Source organism: Rhincodon typus, chromosome 6 (genome assembly GCF_021869965.1).
Source record: "Rhincodon typus isolate 14 chromosome 6, sRhiTyp1.1, whole genome shotgun sequence".
NCBI lineage: Eukaryota > Metazoa > Chordata > Chondrichthyes > Orectolobiformes > Rhincodontidae > Rhincodon > Rhincodon typus.
The window spans coordinates 30,532,804-30,551,372 of record NC_063337.1 but is presented as its reverse complement, the minus strand read 5'-3'; the positions used below and the strand labels follow the sequence as shown (position 1 = coordinate 30,551,372).

General features: G+C 40.5%; 1 protein-coding gene across 1 annotated transcript in view; it reads left to right on the top strand.

Annotated features, from left to right (window-relative positions):
* The window catches only part of rxfp2b (relaxin family peptide receptor 2b), a 125,725-nt gene that overhangs the window by 106,079 nt on the left and 1,077 nt on the right, over nt 1-18,569 (top strand). Inside the window, exon 17 of the mRNA XM_048598144.1 lies at nt 4,231-4,449. Within this exon, the coding sequence (XP_048454101.1) occupies nt 4,231-4,449 (219 nt within the window). The remainder of the gene's footprint in view (nt 1-4,230; nt 4,450-18,569) is intronic.

Sequence of the window (18,569 nt, the reverse complement as noted above, 5' to 3'; positions counted from 1 at the left end):
ACTTTCCTGCTCCTCTTATGCTGCCTGACCTGCTGTGTTCCTCCAGCTCCATACTGTGTTGTCTCTGACTCCAGCATCTGCAGTTCTTGCTTTCTCTCAGTGAAGTGTGTCCTTTTTTCAGCAATACTCTTAAATTCTGTGCTGCCAGATGATAATATCAGCCACAGGAAAATTGGCATAAGGTAACTAACATTAGATAACTAGGTGGTTTAAAGACAAGTTTTGAAGAAATGTATTTTGGGATGCTGGCACCAGAACTTGGGGGAGGAGGAGTGGAAAAATGAGAAACTGCATATGAGCGAGGTGAGATGATCTAATAATGAGGAAGTCAATGCATGCTTATGCATGAAAATCGGCCTCTTAATCAGTACACTTGGAAAACGGGATGTTTCACTCATGATGCCAGGAAGCTCCACATCGTTGATCTCATGTAATTCTTCCTACTTTCTCGCTAATTCTCACATTGGCCAAGGGCTGGGAAGATGCCACCCAAAAGTTTTGCATCATTTTGTATGCCTGCAGCATTTAAATCAAAATGGATGAATTTTGACAAGAATAGAAATAAATACTTATGACCTGAAAGCCATAGTTACAGGGAGACCAAGACTGGGACCTGAGCATTAAAGGGTATTTTACATTTTGAAAAGATAGGAAATTAGGAAAAAGTAATTGGATAGCCCCGTTCATTAAAGATATCATTAGTACAGTAGTTAGCGGTGTCTTTAGTTTGCAAGAGCAAGACGTAGGATCAATTCTGACAGAGTTAAGAAACAGGAAAGGTAACATCATATTGGGAGTTGTTTGTCAGTAAAGTCATTTTAGTCCCAGAAGACCACAGCCCTGCTCTTTCATCAGACAGCTATGACTGGTGATGAATTGAACATAAAGGTCACAATGCCTCAGGCCAGGTGTGAGGCTGAGAAGCTGGTATGGTAACTGAACCCACGCTGTTGGCATCATGCTGCATCACAAACCAGCTATCCAACCGACTGAGCTAACTGACCTCCGTTGTTTATAGCTTATAGGTTCCCTAATAATGGTTACACTTTAGGACAGAGTTTTCAGGAAGAAATAAATTGGGGTCTTAAGAAAGGTACTATAATAATCATGGGTGATATTTAATCTACGTGTAGGTTAGGTGAAATAGATTGGCAAACGTAGCCTAGAAAATGGGTGAATAAAATGTATTCAGGACAATTTTTAAGAGCCATACTTTCTACAGGCAAAAAAGGATCAGGCTATTCTAGATCTGAGAATGATCAAGGGCTCAAGATTAATCAATAATCTCATGATAAATTTGCCTCCAGGCAACAGCAATCACAACACAATAGAATTTCATAATGAATTTGAAAAGGAGAAGTGTGGGCTGAAAGCTAATATTTTGAAACCTGAATAAAGATAAGGTTACGAAGACCAAACTAGCTTAAATGAACTGGCAAACCAGGTTAAATGGTAGGAAATAGAGGTGCAATGGCAAACCTTTAAGGAGATACATAACGGCTCTCAGCAGAGATTAATCCCAGTGAGAAAAAGAGATTCTTTGAGAGGAATGCATCAACCGTGGCTGAACAAGAAAGGTAAGGATAATATCAAATTGAAAGAAAAATGTACAAACCCACAAGTATTAGTAGTAAGTCATTAAGCATCAGATTTTGAAGAATGACTAAAAGAAAGGATAGTGTATGATCAAGTTAGGTAGTAAAATAGAAACAGATAATAAAAGTTTCCACAGATATTTAAATAGAATAGCAATTAAAACTGGTGTTGGTTGGAGTCAACATAACTTTGTGAAAATAAAATAATGTTTAACTAATGTTTTAGTTTTGTAGGGAAGTAACAGGTAAGCTGGATGAAAGGAAACTTGTATGTGTGGTGTACTCAATTTCCAGAAGGCATTTGATGAGTTGCTGCCTCAAAGACTACTACACAAGATAACAGCAATGATGTACAGGGATAACATATCAGCATGAATAAATGATTGACTAACTAACATGAAGCAAAGTAGGAATAAATGGATCTTTTTCAGATCGGCAAACAGTAACAAGTGAAGTACCACAGGAATCAGTGCTGGGGCCGAAACTATTTACAACCTATAGCAGTGACTTGAAAGAAGGGACTGAACTTGTATTGGTCAGATTTGCCAATGACACAAAGATAGGTATGAAATTACATTGTTAAGAGAAGGCAGAGAGTCTGCAAGGGTATAGAGACCTGTTACGTTATGGAGAGGTGATGACCTAATGGTATTATCATAAAACTATTAATCTGGAAACCCAGGTAATGCTCTGGGGACCTGGGTTCAAATCCCAATTCACACAGAGTTTACATGTCATGTCATATGCAAGTGGTCAGGAAAACACGTGCTTTTGAAATGGGGATCAGTAGAACAGGAATGGAGGGAATGCTCCCTGGAAGGAGTGCACATAGACTAGTGACAGCAAATGCAGCCAAAATATAGCTTAGGATTAAAGTCTAATGATGACCATGAAACCATTGTTGACTGCTGGAAAAACCCAGCTGGTTCACTAATGTCCTTTAGGGAAGGAAACTGCCATCCTTACCTGATCTGGCCTACATGTGACTTCAGACCCACAGCAACATGGTTGACTCTTAACTGTCCTCTGGGCAATCAGGGATGTATAATAAATGCTGATCTAGCCAGTGAAGCTCATATCCTGTGAATGAATTAAACAGAAAGTAAGTGGGCAAAATTTAGCTGATTTGGAGTACAACGTGGGAAAATGTGAATTAGTCCATCTTGCAGAAAAAAATAGGAAAGCAACTTGCTGTTTAGAAAAAGTGAGATTGCAAAACTTGACGATACAGAAATATCAGGGTGTGCTGGTACATGAATCACAAAAATTTAAGTATGCAAATCTAGCAAGCGATTAGGAAGGCAAATTCAATGTTGATGTTTATTGAAAGCAGAATGGAATAAATAGATTAATACAATAATGATGATGGTGGAAGGCTAACTGTACAGGCCTTGGTGAGACCACAACTAGAGTACTGTCAACTGTTTTGATCTCCTTAATGAAAACAGAAAAATATAATTGCATTAAGAGTACTTCAGAGAAGGGTCAATCAATCATTCCAGTGATGAACAGTTAATTTTATAAAGAAAGGTTGAACAAGTTGGGCCAATATCCATTAGAGTTTATAAGAATTAGATGTCTTATTGAAATGGGAAATCCATAGGGGGCTAAATTTGGTGGATGATAACCATGCTGATTTTCATATTGCAAGGTACCATGAACAGCAATAAGGTGAATGGTTAAATAATGATGGTGGTTGACGTTAGAATTTGACCAGGACAACAAGGTATCTCTTTATTGTTATTTGATTAATGTCATTAAATCTTTTACATCCAGCCAATACGGGAGATGCATTCTGGCTTAATATCTTATCTATAAGACAAGAATTAAAAATAAGTTTCCAAATTTTAAAAAAAATCTACATTGCCCAAGAACATAACTAAATTAAGTTAAATTAAATTTGATTAAATGTTGTGAATTTTAATCCTTTCTTTTTCTATTTAAAGGCCTCAGCATTTTCCAAAAGCCACTTTATAGTTTTGTCCTAACCTGTAATTTTGTAAACTGAGTTTGAATTTTGTGATCTGAGCATGTGAAATTCCTAGGATGCTTGGCAATGCCATTCAGTGAATTTTGCTGATGGCTGTAGAATTGACAGGGAATTCCCATCCAATTAAGGCAGGAATGAGAAGATCAAGAACAGGCTTCTCACTCAGAGACTAACTGAGTCTCATCTCGCCATTACTGAGATGGCACCAGCAGGAGAGGGAGACATAAACTGATGACTTCTCTGATACTTTGAGACGAGTTCCCTCCTGATTGGGAACTTATTGTTCATGCAAGTTTGCCCTTGCAGCAAGAGGTCCCCTTGCCCCCAACACTGAATCCCTCCACTCCTTGCAAAGACCTGCCTGACTAGTCTGGTGAGCTCGATCAACTTATCTCCATTCGGCAGCCTGATACTTCAGTGCAACTGATTAAGGTGGGATCAACAGAAACCACAAATGATCACCGAGATGTAAATATATTGTCGTGCTACCTGTAACAGCAACAATAGAAAGGGGTTGGGAATAGATCACTTGCTTGTGTTTTGAATGTATAACAACCAACAAATGGGAGAAAGATAAAATAGATATAATCATCAATATTCCTTTAGAGATCAACTTATGCAACATTCCTTTTTCTTTTCTGATAGGTTTGAACCTGATTGCCTTCATCATAATTGTCTTCTCTTATTCAAGCATGTTTTATTCCATTCACAAAAGTGGAATTCAAACACCTGAAATGAAAAGTCACATTCGACGTGAGGTTGCAGTGGCTTACAGATTTTTCTTCATAGTGCTTTCTGATGCACTTTGCTGGATTCCAATTTTTCTCTTAAAAGTCCTTTCATTGATTCAGGTGGAGATTCCAGGTATCTAATGCTGTTGTTGCTGCTTCTTTCCTTTAAAAAAATACAATATTTTGTTTGTTATATAAAAAGCTAGGTTGTGTTTTCTTGATCACATGTAATTTTCTACATTTGCCTGTTGGTATTTCTGGTTTAGTGGTTAGTTTAGAAGCTAATCTATGGATGCAGAATTCTATTAGCGCACTAAGCTCTGTCAATTTTCAATGTTTCTGGATTTCAACATTGAACATGAAGCAATATATTATGTTTCAATGGGGTTAGAAAAAAAAAGGATTGAGACTAGATTAAGTTGAAATGAAGTTTAAAATAAAAGTTAGAAGTAAAAAGACAGAGCCAAAGTAGAGAAAGGGGTTAAGGACAACCAGTATCAGAGCATTTCCTAAAACTTAGAATTTTTAAGAACATTTTCTTTACAGATATATGGAAAATAAATAGGAATAATGTCACACTTGATATTTAATGAAGTGTATTATTTAGACACTGTTCTCTGCAGAACAACACGCAGCAGATGAAAATTTACAAAATCAGCTTGTTTATTTAGATTATCAAGCTATCTAAAGATTAACTGAAAATTGTTAAGATTTAACACCACAGTAAACAATTAGCCATCAATGGACTAAAACACCAACTAAGCCAATTTTGGGACAAATCCTTGCATTTCTGATATTCAACATTTCGTACAGCTGCGCTACATGTTATATTTAGAACATGGTTTAGTACCAGTGATTGTTATCAATCAATAAACTTTGTCAATGTCATACATAGCAGGAACAGGATAATGAATATTCACATGATACTGTTGCTGTGGATTGGTGAAAACAAACAATGTACTCTATGTAGAATCTATTCTTTCCCCTCATCCATTTTACCATACTGTGTGCAACTCTTGAGCTGAGTTTCTAACTCAAATTCTATAACAGTACCATACTTCTATCTCCATCGTATTCCCTACTTCTGCCCTTGCTTCACCTGAGCTGCTGGTGAAAGTCTCATCCATGCCTTTATCACATCCTGGTCTTGACCATTAGCTTTTACCCTCAAAATTGTAAACTAGCTCATATAAAATTCTGCAGCCTGTATCCTATCACAGATCCCATTGTTTTATTTCAGAGGGACAACTGCTGAAGAACAGAACTAGAACCAATCTTTAAAGAGTTTGTATTTATTTAGAGTCATACAGCATGGAAACAGACCCTTCAGTCCAACTACAAACATATCTCTGTGTAGGGCAAGCTAACTTGTTTCCCATCCCACTCCAGGGAAAGATTTTGCTGTTTTGTTGGCCTCCATCCAACTCCAAACTCACCACCACAGAGACTGGATAACTCAACCTTTTATTCCAGCTGAGCAGTCTGACAATATTTAGATGATTTCATTCTTAGCAACAATATCATCCGCAATGGTGTCTCTTTCAGCTCCCCACTATAATCTTTAGTGCCCTCAAATGATCCATCTGTGGTCCCCCATATTTCACATATACCATCTTCATCTCAATAATCTGAAATGCAAATTAATTTTACATGTAAGGTGACAACATGAGCTATACCTCACAACCATCTGTTTCAACATCTCCACTGTCTCTGTACTCAGTCCTGACATTCCATACCGTATAACAGAAATTTCCTTGAATTAAATGCTGGAAGCTACAAAGTTATAGAATTTAGTCTCTACAACAAACATATTCCCCAACTACTGATTCAATTTCTCTCTCTAGCAATTTTCTAAGGCTGAAAGCGATCCATGTCATGACAGAACCTCAGTTTTGGGGTGAGCAAAAGACATGGAAGGAGGGATTCGGGCTCTAAAATTATTGACCTCGATACTGAGTCCTGAAGGCTACAATGTCCTCAAGTGAAAAATGAGCTGCTGCAGTCCTCAAGCTTGCGCTGAGTTTCACTAGAGCACTGCAGCAGCCCAAGAGAGATGTTGGACAGGAAACACAGTGGTGTGTTTAAGCGCCAGGCAACTGGAAGCATAGGGTAATTATAGTGGACAAAATGCAGGGGTCCATAAGGCAGCCACCCAATCTGCATTTCAACTCTCCACTGAAAAAGAGACCACAGTATAAGCAGTGAATGTAGCAGACTGGTTAAGTGAAGTATACGTAAATCACTGCTTCAACTGGAAGCCTTCCAAATACATGACATAACTCAGACTTAGCCAAAAAAAAAGTATGATTCAGCTTTGAGGAATTATGAGACAAGTACAAAATAGAAGCCAGCAGACCTGTGCATGGAGGAAATTGCAATTATATAGCTCAGTTCAGAAATATTTCAAAGCAATTTACAAATCTGGGGTCATATGAAATAAAATCACTGCTCAGCTAATAAATGCAATATGGTAAAAGCAGATAATGTTGAAAACAATTAAGTGGAACAAGGATTTGAATGTGTTTGTGCCTTTAACACAGTAAAATGTTCATAGAAGTATTATCAAAAAAGACTGGGAAGAGGGCCACAGAAGGAGATATTAGGACAGAAGACTAAGAGCTAGTAGAGGCAATGGCCTAGTGGTATTATCACTAGACTGTTAATCCAGAAACTCAGCCCATGTTCAAATCCCACCATAGCAGATGGTGGAAATTGAATTCAATAAGAAAAGCTCTGAAATTGAGAATCTACTGACAATCACGAAACCATTGTTGGAAAAACCATCTGGTTCACTAAGTGCTTCAGAAAAGAAAATCTGCCATCCTTACCTGGTTTGGCCTACGTGTGACTCCTGACCCACAGCAATGTGATTGACTCTGAAATGGCCTAGCAAGCCATTCAGTTGTACGAATTGCTACAAAGTCTCAAAGAAATGAAACAAGATGAATCACCTGGTATCGACCTAGGCCCTGGAAACAACAACAGCCGACACAGCCCTATTGACCCTGCAAAGTCCTTTTCACTAAGCTCTGGGAGCTTGTGCCAAAATTGGGAGAGCCTTCTCACAGACTAGTCAAGTAAAATCCTGACATAATCATACTCACAGAATCATACGTTACAGACAATGTCCCTGACATCACCATTACCATCCCCGGATATGTCCTGTCCCAACAGTAGGACAGACCCGGCAGAGGTTACAGCACCATGGTATACCATCAGAAGGGAGTTGTCCTTGGAGTCCTCAACATTGACTCCAGACCTCTTTAGGTTAAACATGGGCAAAGAAACCCCCTGCTGATTACAACGTAGTGTCCTCCCTCAGCTGGTGAATCAGTACTCTTCCATGTTGAACAACACTTGGAGGAGGCACTGAAACTGGCAAGGGTACAAAACGTACTGTGAGTGGAGAATTTCAATGTCCACCACCAAGATTGGGTTGGCAGCAGTACTACTGATCAAGCTGGTTGGGTCCAACAGGATATTGCTGCTAGACAGGGTCTGTGGTAAGTGGTGAGGGAACCAATGAGAGGGAAAAGCATACTTGACCTCATCCTTACCAACCTGCCAGCTGCAGATGCATCAGTCCATGTTAGTATTGGTAAGAGTGACCACCGCACAGTCCTTGTAGAGACAAAGTCCTGCCTTCATACTGAGAAGAACCTCCATCATGTTGTGTGACATTATCACTGTGCTAAATTGGACAGACTTCAAACAGATATAGCAACTAAAGACTGGGCATCCAATAGGCATGTGGGCCATCAACAGCAGCAGAATTCTACTCCAGCACAATCTGTAATGTCATGGCCCAGCATATCCCCCTCAACCATTACCAACAAGCCAGCGGATCAACCCAGGCTCATCGGAGAGTGCAGGATGGCATTCCAGGAGCAGCACCAGGCATATCTAATGATGAGGTGTCAACCTGGTGAAGCCACCAAACAGGACTACTTAAAAAAAAATGAAAGAACTGTAGATGCTGTAAATCAGGAACAAAAACAAATTTGCCGGAAAAGCTCAGCAGGTCTGGCAGCATTTGTGAAGGAAAAAAGAGTTAATGTTTTGGGTCCGCTTCTGAGGAAGGGTCTGAGGAAGGGTCACTGGACCTGAAACGTCAACTCTTTTTTCCTTCACAGATGCTACCAGACCTGCTGAGCTTTTTCAGCAACTTTATTTTTGTTTGTAAATAGGACTACTTGCATGCCAAACAGCTTAAACAGCAAGTGATAGATTTGGCTAAGCAATCTCACGACCAATGGATCAGATCTAAGCTCTGGAGTCCCACCACATCCATCTCAGCCTCCTGCAGTGGTCCCCAGCATTACAGATACCAGTTTTCAGCCAATTCAATTCATTCCACATGATATCAAGAAATGGTTGGAGACACTGGATACTGCAAAAGTTATGGGCCTGACAACATTTCGGCAATAGTACTGAAGACGTGTGCGCCAGAACTTGCTGCTCCCCTATCCAAGCTTTTCCAATGCAGTTACAACAATTGCATCTACCTGACAATGTGGAAAATTGCCTCGGTATGTCCTGTATATAAAAAGCAGGACAAATCCAACCCAGCCAATTACTGCTGTCAATCATCAGTGAAGTGATGGAAGGTGTCATCAACAGTGCTATCAAGCAGCACATGCTCAGCAATAACCTGCTCAGTGATGCTCAGTTTTGATTCTACCAGGGCCACTCAGCTCCTGAACTCATTACAGCCTTGGTTCAAACAAGGACAAAAGAGCTGAATTCCAGAGGTGAGGTGAGATTGACAACCCTTAACATCAAGGCTGCATTTGACCAATTGCGGCATCAAGGAGCCCTAGCAACACTGGAATCAATGGGCATTTGGGGGAAAACTCTCCAGTAATTAGAGTCATACCTCACACATAGGAAGATGGTCATGGTTGTTGGAGGTTAGTCATCTTAGCTCCAGAACATCACTCAGGTATCCCTCCGGGAAGTGTCCTAGGCCCAACCATCTTCATCTGCTTCATCAATGAGCTTCCCTCCATCACAAAGTCAGGCGTGGGAATGCTAGGCAACGATTGCATGATGTTCAGCACCATTTGCAATTCCTCAGATACTGAAGCAGTCAATGTTCAATATAACAAGATCTGGACAATATCCTAGCTTGGGCTGACAAGTGGCGAATAACTTTTGCACCACACAAATGCCAGGCTATGACCATCACCAATAAAAGAAAATCTAACCACTGCCCCCTGATATTCAGTGGTGTTACCATCACTGAATACCCCACTATCAATATCCTGGGGTTTATCATTGACCAGAAACTCAGCTAAACTCATCACATAAACTTAATGGCTACAAGAGCAAATCAGAGACTCAGAATACTGGGGCGAGTAACTAACCTCCTGACTCCCCAAAGCCTGTCCACCATCCACAAGGCACAAGTCAGGAGTGTGATGGAATACTCCCCAGTTGCCTGGATGAGTGCAGCTCCAACAACACTCAAGAAGTTTGACACCATCCAGGACAAAGCAGCCCACTTAATTGGCACCACATCCACAAGCATCCAATCCCTCCACTACCAACAGTGAGTAGCAGCAGTGTGTACTATCAACAAGATGCACTGCAGAAATCCACAAAAGAGCCTCAGACAGCACCTTTGAAACCCACAACCACTTTCATCTAGAAGGAAAAGGGCAGAAGGTACATGGGAACACCACGAAGTTCAAGTTCTCCTCCAAGCCACTCACCACCCTGACTTGGAAATATATCACCATTCCTTCACTGTTGTTGGGTCAAAATCCTGGAATTCCCTCCCTAATGACATTGTGGGTCAACCCACAGCAGGTGGACTGCAGCAGTTCAAGAAGGCAGCTTACCTCCACTTTGTCGAGGGTAACTAGGGATGGGAATAAATGCTGGCCAGCCAGCAACGTCCACATCCCATAAATGAATTTAAAAAAAGCTTGGTTGAATGGAGAGTTTTTAAGGAGTGTCTTAAAGTTGGGAAATGATAGATCAGGTGAAGAGATTTAGGAATAAATTCCTAACAAAAAATTCCTAATAATAAAGGCCTCAACAATTAAGGGCATGGTTGGCAATGGTGGAGTGATTAACATCAAGGATGCACAAGGGATAGAATGAGAGGGATGCAGATATTTCGGTGCTTTATAATGCTAGAGATTATAGATAGGGAGGGAATTTGACAATGAGGTTGAGAATTTTCTTTTATATTCATTGAGGTTTGTTTTATATTCATTCATGGAATGTGTGCATTGCTGGTTATGCCAGTATTTATTACTCATGACTATTACCATTGACAAGATAATAGTAAGTTGCCTTCTTGAACTGCTGCAGTGCATTTCTTTTAGGTGGATCCACAATGCCATTAGAGAGGAAGTAACTGGTGCCTTTGTCTTCTAATAGTTGTGGTCAAACATTTAAAAAGCACTGCCTAGGAAGCCTTGGTGAATTTCTGCAGTGTGTCTTGTAAATGATACCCACTGCTGCCACTGAGCAGCAGAAGGAGAGGTAGAGGGAGTGAATGCTTGTGGATGGATTTGTCCTGTTTTTATCATGCACTATTCCAGAATGTTATCAGGGCCCACTCCTGCAGTATTCAGTGCCTCCTCATTATGTTATTGTGTAATAAAGTTTCACATGCTCAGGTTATCTTAATAGTGCACTGGATGAGTCCATTGCAAGCTTTTTTGGCAGGTGTACAACTGCGGATATGCTTGACAGGTCATACTCCTCCTTACACCTTCTCCTCCACCTCCTCTGATATAGAACAGTCTTCACCTTCCTCCTCCTCTACATTCTGCACCCTTGCCACCCTCCATGCTTCCTCATAGTGTGTTCAGAATGGAGAAATATTGATATATCAGTTGAGGGGTGCGCAGTACGTGTTAATCAGCAGGAGGTTTTGTTGTCTATGTTTGACCTGATGCCTTGAGACATCATGGGGTGTGGAGTTAATGTAGAGAACTCCGAGGCAACTTCCTCCCAACTATGTAACACTGTGCCACCACCTCTTCTGAATTTATCCTGACAGTGGGACAGGACACAGCCTGGGATGGTGATTATATTGTCTGAGACATAATCTGTAAGGTATGATTCTAAAAAAAAACTGTGTCAAGTTGTTGCTTGACTAATTTGTGAGACAGCTTTCCTAACTTTGGCACAAGCCCCTAACTGTTAGTAAGCAGGACTTTGCAGGGTCAACAGTGTTGTGTTTTTCATTACTTAATCGATGCCAGGTGGCCCATCTAGTTTCATTCTTTTTTTAAAGACTTTGTAGTGGGCAATGCAACTAAATGGTCTGCTAGTCCATTTCAGAGGGCAGTCAGGAGTCAACCACATTGCCCTGAATCCAGACTCACATGTTGAACAGGGCAGGAAAGGATAGCAGTTTTCTTCTCCAAAGGACATTTGTGAACCAGATGGATTTTATAGCAATGGTTTTCTTTGTGATTAGACTTTTAATTCCAGATTTTTATTGACTATAAATTCTACCATCTGCCATGATAGGATTCAAACCCAGGGTTCCCAGAACTTTACGCAGCTCTCTGGATTACTCCTCAAATGTGATGTCATTAGGTTAATGAAGACAGGACTTGATACGGGTTAGGTTATGGGTAGCAGAATGTTGGATGAAATTAAGTTCATGCAGGTTGGAAGATGGGAGACCAGCTAGGCATACATTAGATAGCCAAATCTAGAGGTAACAGTTCCAAGTAGGCACTAGCTTTGAGGAGCATTGTTCTACTGTGGCATTTCACATGCTCAGTTTATCTGAACTGTGCCTGAATGAGTCCATGTCAGGCTGTTTTTGGCAACAAGGTGAGCTGCATCAGGCATCCTTAAAACATCATAGTCCTCCTTACCCTGCTTCTCCATCGCCTCTAAGGATACTGAGTAGTTCTCACTTTCTTTCTCCTCTAGCTCCTTTCTTCAGCACAATGTAGTGCAAGGCACAGTGGATCATTAGGCACCTGAGCTGGCACATACTGAAGCTCATCACTGTGCTGTCCAGCACTAAAATTCACCTACACCACCTAATAACTTGTTGAATAACCACTTAGGGTCATGAGGCTCCAGTTGCATCTTTCTTCCTTTTCACAGGCAAGGTTCTTCACTGGTACCATCAGCCACATTTTTAGAGTAGCTCTAAGCTCCACAGAACCACCTGGTCACTCTATTTGGAGATACAAAGGCCTGTGGGAAATGTAACTGAAAGGATGAAGGCATCAGGATAGCTTCTAAGATATTTTGCACAGACATTCATGAAATCTTACCATTGTCACATTCCAGTTGTACAGTGATACAGTAGACTCTCTTCCAATTGATGAAGATTGAAGATTGATCTGAAGGTGCTGTGATTGCCATAGGTGTGGTGTTTAACTCCCTGTACTTATTTCATTTATGACTCAGAAGGAAGGGATTAAACAGCAAGTCCATACTGTCTCCTTGTAAAGCAAACCAGTTGTTCCCAACCTCTTGCTTTATCCCTGTAACCCTGCAAGGTTATTTGTTTCAAGTATCCTTTAATTTCTTTATTTCATTTATTGATTATTTCTGTTTCCACATCCCTCATAGGCAGCTACTTCCAGGTAATTGCTACTTGCTGCATAAAAATATTTTATTCCCATCTCCCCTGCATTTCTTTTCCAAAACCTTACATTTGTGTTGCTTAGTCCTTGTACCATCTCCTAATGGGAACAAGCTTTTTGTTCATCTACCTTATCCAAACCTGTCATAATCTCATAGACTTCTTTCAAACCTCTCTCCATCTACTTTACTCCAAGGAGAACAACACCAGATTCTCCAATCTAACTTTACAGCTAAAATTTCTCATCCCTAGAACTATTCTAGAAAATCTCTGAACTGTCTCAAGGAGTCTCACATTTTTTCTAATGTGTGGTGCCAACAATGTACACAATACTAAGATTGTGGCCAAACCAAAGTTTTATGAAGGTACAGAATAACTTCCCTGCTTTTGTACATAATACACAAACTTATGAAGTCTGAGAACACACCTGCTTTGTTAACCACTCTCTCAATATCACCTACCACTTTCAAAGATCTAAACACAAGCAACCACAGCATGTGGAAAGCCAGCATGCAGAAAGCCAGCAAACAGAAATTCAGCAACTGCACTAAATTGATTTGCCTACTCTACGCTTTGAATAGTTTGCTATAAATCTACATTGCTTGTTTGCATCTCTGCAGTCTGTGTTGGTGAAGGTATTCCCACAGAGCTTTATGGTGGGAAGGTCCATTATTATATCTTGAGCATCCCAGAAGTAAGAAAAATCACGCATTTAGTTGAGTTGATCTCTCCATATTCAGTGAAATGATACCATGTTCCTTTGGTCTACTCTCAATCATCAATAATGATGGAAGGTTTCATCAACAATATTATCAAGCAACAGTTGTTTAGTGATAACCTATTGGGTGAAGCTCAGTTTGAGTTCCACCAGCATCACTCAGCTCCTGACCTCATTACAGCATTTAGTCAAGAGACCAAAGAGCTGAATTGCAGAGGTGAGGTAAGAGTAACTGCACTTGACATTAAGGCTGCACCTGACTGAGTGTGGCATCAAAGAGCCCTCATAAAACTGGAGTCAATGGGAATCGAGAGGGAAATTCTCTGCAGGTTAGATTAAGATGGCTGTAGTTGATGGAGGTCAGTTATCTCAGTTCCAGGACATCTGTGCAGGAGGTCCTCAGGGTACTGTCCTTGATCCAACCATGTTCACCTTGGATAGCTCTTTCCAAATCATGAACGCTACCATCTAGAAGGACAAGGACAGCAGTTACATTCGAGTACTACCACTTGCAAGTTCCCCACAGAGCCACTCACCATCCTGACTTGGAAATGTGATCATGTTCCTTCGGTGTCACTGAAGCTTTCTCTCTAATGGGTCTACCTAACCAAATGGGCTGCAGTGATTCAAGAAGGTAGCTGTTCACTATCTTTCTGAGAGCAACTCAATGGGCTATAACTACTGGCCCAGCCAGCCACACACAAATCTCATGTTTTTTTTTTAAACTCAGAAAAATTACAATCAACATAAAAGTGGTACCGAGTCAATTGTTGGATCTATGAGGTCCTGATGACTTTTCCTATTGGCTTTAAAAGAAGTGGCTAGTGATATCATTGATGCATTGGTTTTAAATCTCCAAAACTCTTTATTTAGGGAAATTTCTATTAGATTGGAAGATAGCAACAATGGTAGCAGCTATTTTCAAAGTTATAGCAGGGCTCTTAGATAAGTTCAAATTAATCAACAGGTAAATTCATGCACCATCTGAAATTACAATGAAGGCTCTTATTCTCAATTTCTCTTCTTGCCTGAGGTTTCATCAACCTCAGGTTCAACCATCATCAGTCGTCTCTCTCTCTCTAATGAGAGAGTAGTCCTCTGGGACTATAGTGACTTTGCCTTTAACCATCCCCTATGCCACTACTTACAAACATGGTTTCATGAAAGAAAAATTATGATTAAACAATCCATTGGAGTTCTTTGAGGAAGAAATATGTGTTGTGGATAAAAGGGAACAAGATGTATTGTACTTATATTTCCAGATGAATTTGATAAAGTGACACATCAAAGGTTTGTAAAAAGCAAAAAACCCATGTCTTGGGGTAAAAGCCCCATGGATAGAAGATTGGCTGATTAACATTGGCTGATGGACATAGATTGGTCTTTTTCATGTTGGCAGAATATAATGAGTGGTGTGTCACAGGGCCTCAACTATTTATAAATTATATAAATACCTTGGATGAAGGGAAGGGAAGTACGACCACCGAACCTGCTGATGACACAAAGGTAAATGGGAAAATAAAATTATCATTTGCAATAAAGTGAATAAAGTGAAGGCTAAACTTAATGAGTCATAGAGATGTATAGCACAGAAGTAGACCCTTCAGTCCAACTTGTCCATGCCGACCAAATATCCTAGATAAATCTAGTCCCTTTTGCCAGCATGTGGCCCATATCCCTCTAAACCCTTCCTATTCATATACTCATCCAGATGCCTTTTAAATGTTGGAATTGTACCAGCCTCCACCACTTCCTCTGGCAGCTCATTCCATACACGCACCACCCTCTGCATGAAAAAGTTGCCCCTTAGATCCCCTTTAAATCTTTCCCCTCTCACCGTAAAACTATGCCCACTAGTTTTAAACTCCCAACCCTAGGGAAAAGACCTTGTCTATTTATCCTATCCACGCTCCTCATTATTTTATAAACTTCTGTAAGGTCACCGCCCAGCCTCCGACACTACAGAGAAAATAACCCTAGTCTATTCAACCTTTCCCTATAGCTCAAACCCTCCAACCTTGGCAATATCCTTGTTAATCTTTGCCAAACCCTTTCAAGTTTCACAACATCCTTCCTATAGCAAGGAGAACAGTATTCACACAGTATTCCAAAAGTGGCATAGCCAATGTCCTATACAGCCACAATGTGACTTCCCAACTCCTATATTCAATGCACTGACCAATAAAGGCAAGCATACCAAACGCCTTCTTCACTATCCTATCTACCTGCAACTCCACCTTCAAGGAAGTATGAACTTCCACTGCAAGATCTCCTTGTTCCCAGGACACTCCCCAGGACTTTACCATTAAGTATCCAAGTCCTTCCCTGATTTACTTTTCAAAATGCAGCACCTCACATTTATCTAAATTAAACTCCATCTGCCACTCCTTGGCCCATTGATGCGTCTGATCAAGATTCTGTTGTACTCTGAGGTAACCTTCTTCGCTGTCCATCTGCTCCTATGATGCTGCTTGGCCTGCTGTGTTCATCCAGCCCTGCACCTTGTTGTCTCGGATTCTCCAGCATCTGCAGTTCCTACTATCTCTCACACCTCAAATTTTGTTGTCATCTGCAAATTTACTAACCATACCTCCTATATTCACATCCAAATCATTTATATAAATTATAAAAAGCAGTGGACCTAGCACCGATTCTTGTGGCACACTGCTGGTCACAGGCCTCCAGTCAGAAAAGCAACCCTCCACCACCACTCTCTGTCTTCTATCTTCGAGCCAGCTGTGTGTCCTTTTGGCTAGTTCTCTCTGTATTCCATGTGCTCTAACGTTGCTAATCAGTCTACCATGAGGAACCTTGTTGAACGTCTTACTGAAGTCCATATAGATCACATTCAGTGCTCTGCCCTCATCAATCCTCTTTGTTACTTCTTCAAAAGACTCAATCAAGTTGGCAAGACACCATTTCCAATGCACAAAGCCATTTTGACCATCCCTAATCAGTCCTTGCCTTTCCAAATATATGTAAATGCTGTCCCTCAGGATTCCCTCCACCAATTTGCCCAGCATCAGTGTCAGGCTCACTAGTCTATAGTTCCCTTACTTTTCCTTACCACCTTTCTTAAATAGTGGTACCATGTTAGGCAACCTCCAGTCTTCCGGCATCTCACCTGTGGCTTTCAATGATACAACTATCTCAGCAAGGGGCCTAGCAATCAGTTATGGACGTTATGCTTCAGGTACACAGAACTGGTGTGGCCACATCTAGAGTACTGTGCAGAGTTGACTATAAGACCACAAGACATGGAGCAGAAGTAGGCCTTTCAGACAATTGAGTCTGCACCAACATTCAATGATATCATAGCTGATCTGATAATTCTCAACTCCATTTTTCTGCCTTTTCCCCATAACCCTTGATTCCCTTACTGATTATACTTAATAACCCAGCCTCAACAGCCCTCTGTGGTAAAGAATTCCATATACTCACAACCCACTGGGAGAAGAAATTCCTCCTCATCTCTGCATTGAATGTATGACCCCTTATTCTGAGACTATGCCCTCTGGTCCTAGACTCTGCCAAAAGGCGAAACAACCTTTCCAGATCTACTATGTTAACCCCTCTGAGAATCTTGAATGTTTCAAAAAGGACACCTCTCATTCTTCTATATTGTCTGAGTTGTGTTCACTTTATTTAAGGAACAATGAAGGTGGATTGGAAGGTTTACTCAAATACCTGTAATGGGCAGACTGTCTTATGAGGAAAGCTGGCCAGACAAAGCTGTAACTTAGAAGAGTAAGTGGTGACTTAATTGAAATATATAAGGTCGTGAGGGGTCTTGATGGATTATATGTGCAGAGGCTGTTTCCTCTTACAGGGGTATCCGGAACTAGATGTCATTGTTTTTCAATAAGGGATTAACCAATTAAAACAGAGATAAGGCAAAACATTTTTTCTCACAGAGAGTCGTGAGTTATTGGAAATCTCTTCCTGAACTACCACCGGAAGCAGACTTTTAATATGCTTAAGGCAAAGATGGATAGATTGCTGGTAAGCAAGGTTGTCTTGAGTAGATAGAATGTGGATTTGAGGTTACAATCAGGTCACTCATGATCTTATTAAGTGGCAGAGCAGGCTAGTGCAGCCAACTTGCTAGTTTGTATATATCTATATAATTGCCTTCACTGCCAATTAAATACTTTTGAAGCATAGCCATTATTGCAACGTAGAGAAATCTAGCAGCTACATTACACACAAGGTTCCACAACTAGCGTCGAGGTACATGACAAATTTCATTTGGTTTTCAAATGGTTTTCTGTTTTCAAATTGTCATTTGACCTTCAATATTGCCCAAACAAAAACACATTTTGACAATGCATTTCACTTTGCCCCATCAGGATATTTCACAAAATTATTAATCTAAGGGGAAAACCATCATTTATACTGTATGAAAGGAGAATGCTGATTGGTTGGGAAGTAGACTCAATTCCAATTAATAATGTTTAACTAGCTTTGTTTAAAGTTTAAACCAGGCAGGTTGCCTCTTAGAGGTCAAGGCATTGCCCTGAGAAATAAACCAGCAAATGCTGTAACCTATTTTGTTGCGTTAACACAGGTGGAGTGTCATATTGTTTCTGCCTGCAAAGAACAGAGCCCCGTGTATTAACATATGTGATGTCCAGGTATACTCAAGTGCGTCACACTTTGACTGACAATCCTACATTGGTTGTCAGCATAATATTTTGCACATCAGGCTTAGCCAGAAAATGTTGGTCAATTGTGGAATCATATCTAATGTTGGATACTGTGTTGACACTGTGTAGCAGGTTTTGTAAGCATGGGCTGATGATATACAATCGTTGCCTTGTTTGATGCGAACAGCTGAAGGATATTTTCCAGGCACTCATTATGTGATTTCTCTCTCCCTCCCTTCTTCAATAATTAAGCACCATTTTCTATTTTCAATCTAAAGTTATTGTTATGAATTCAGACCACTTTGATATCATTT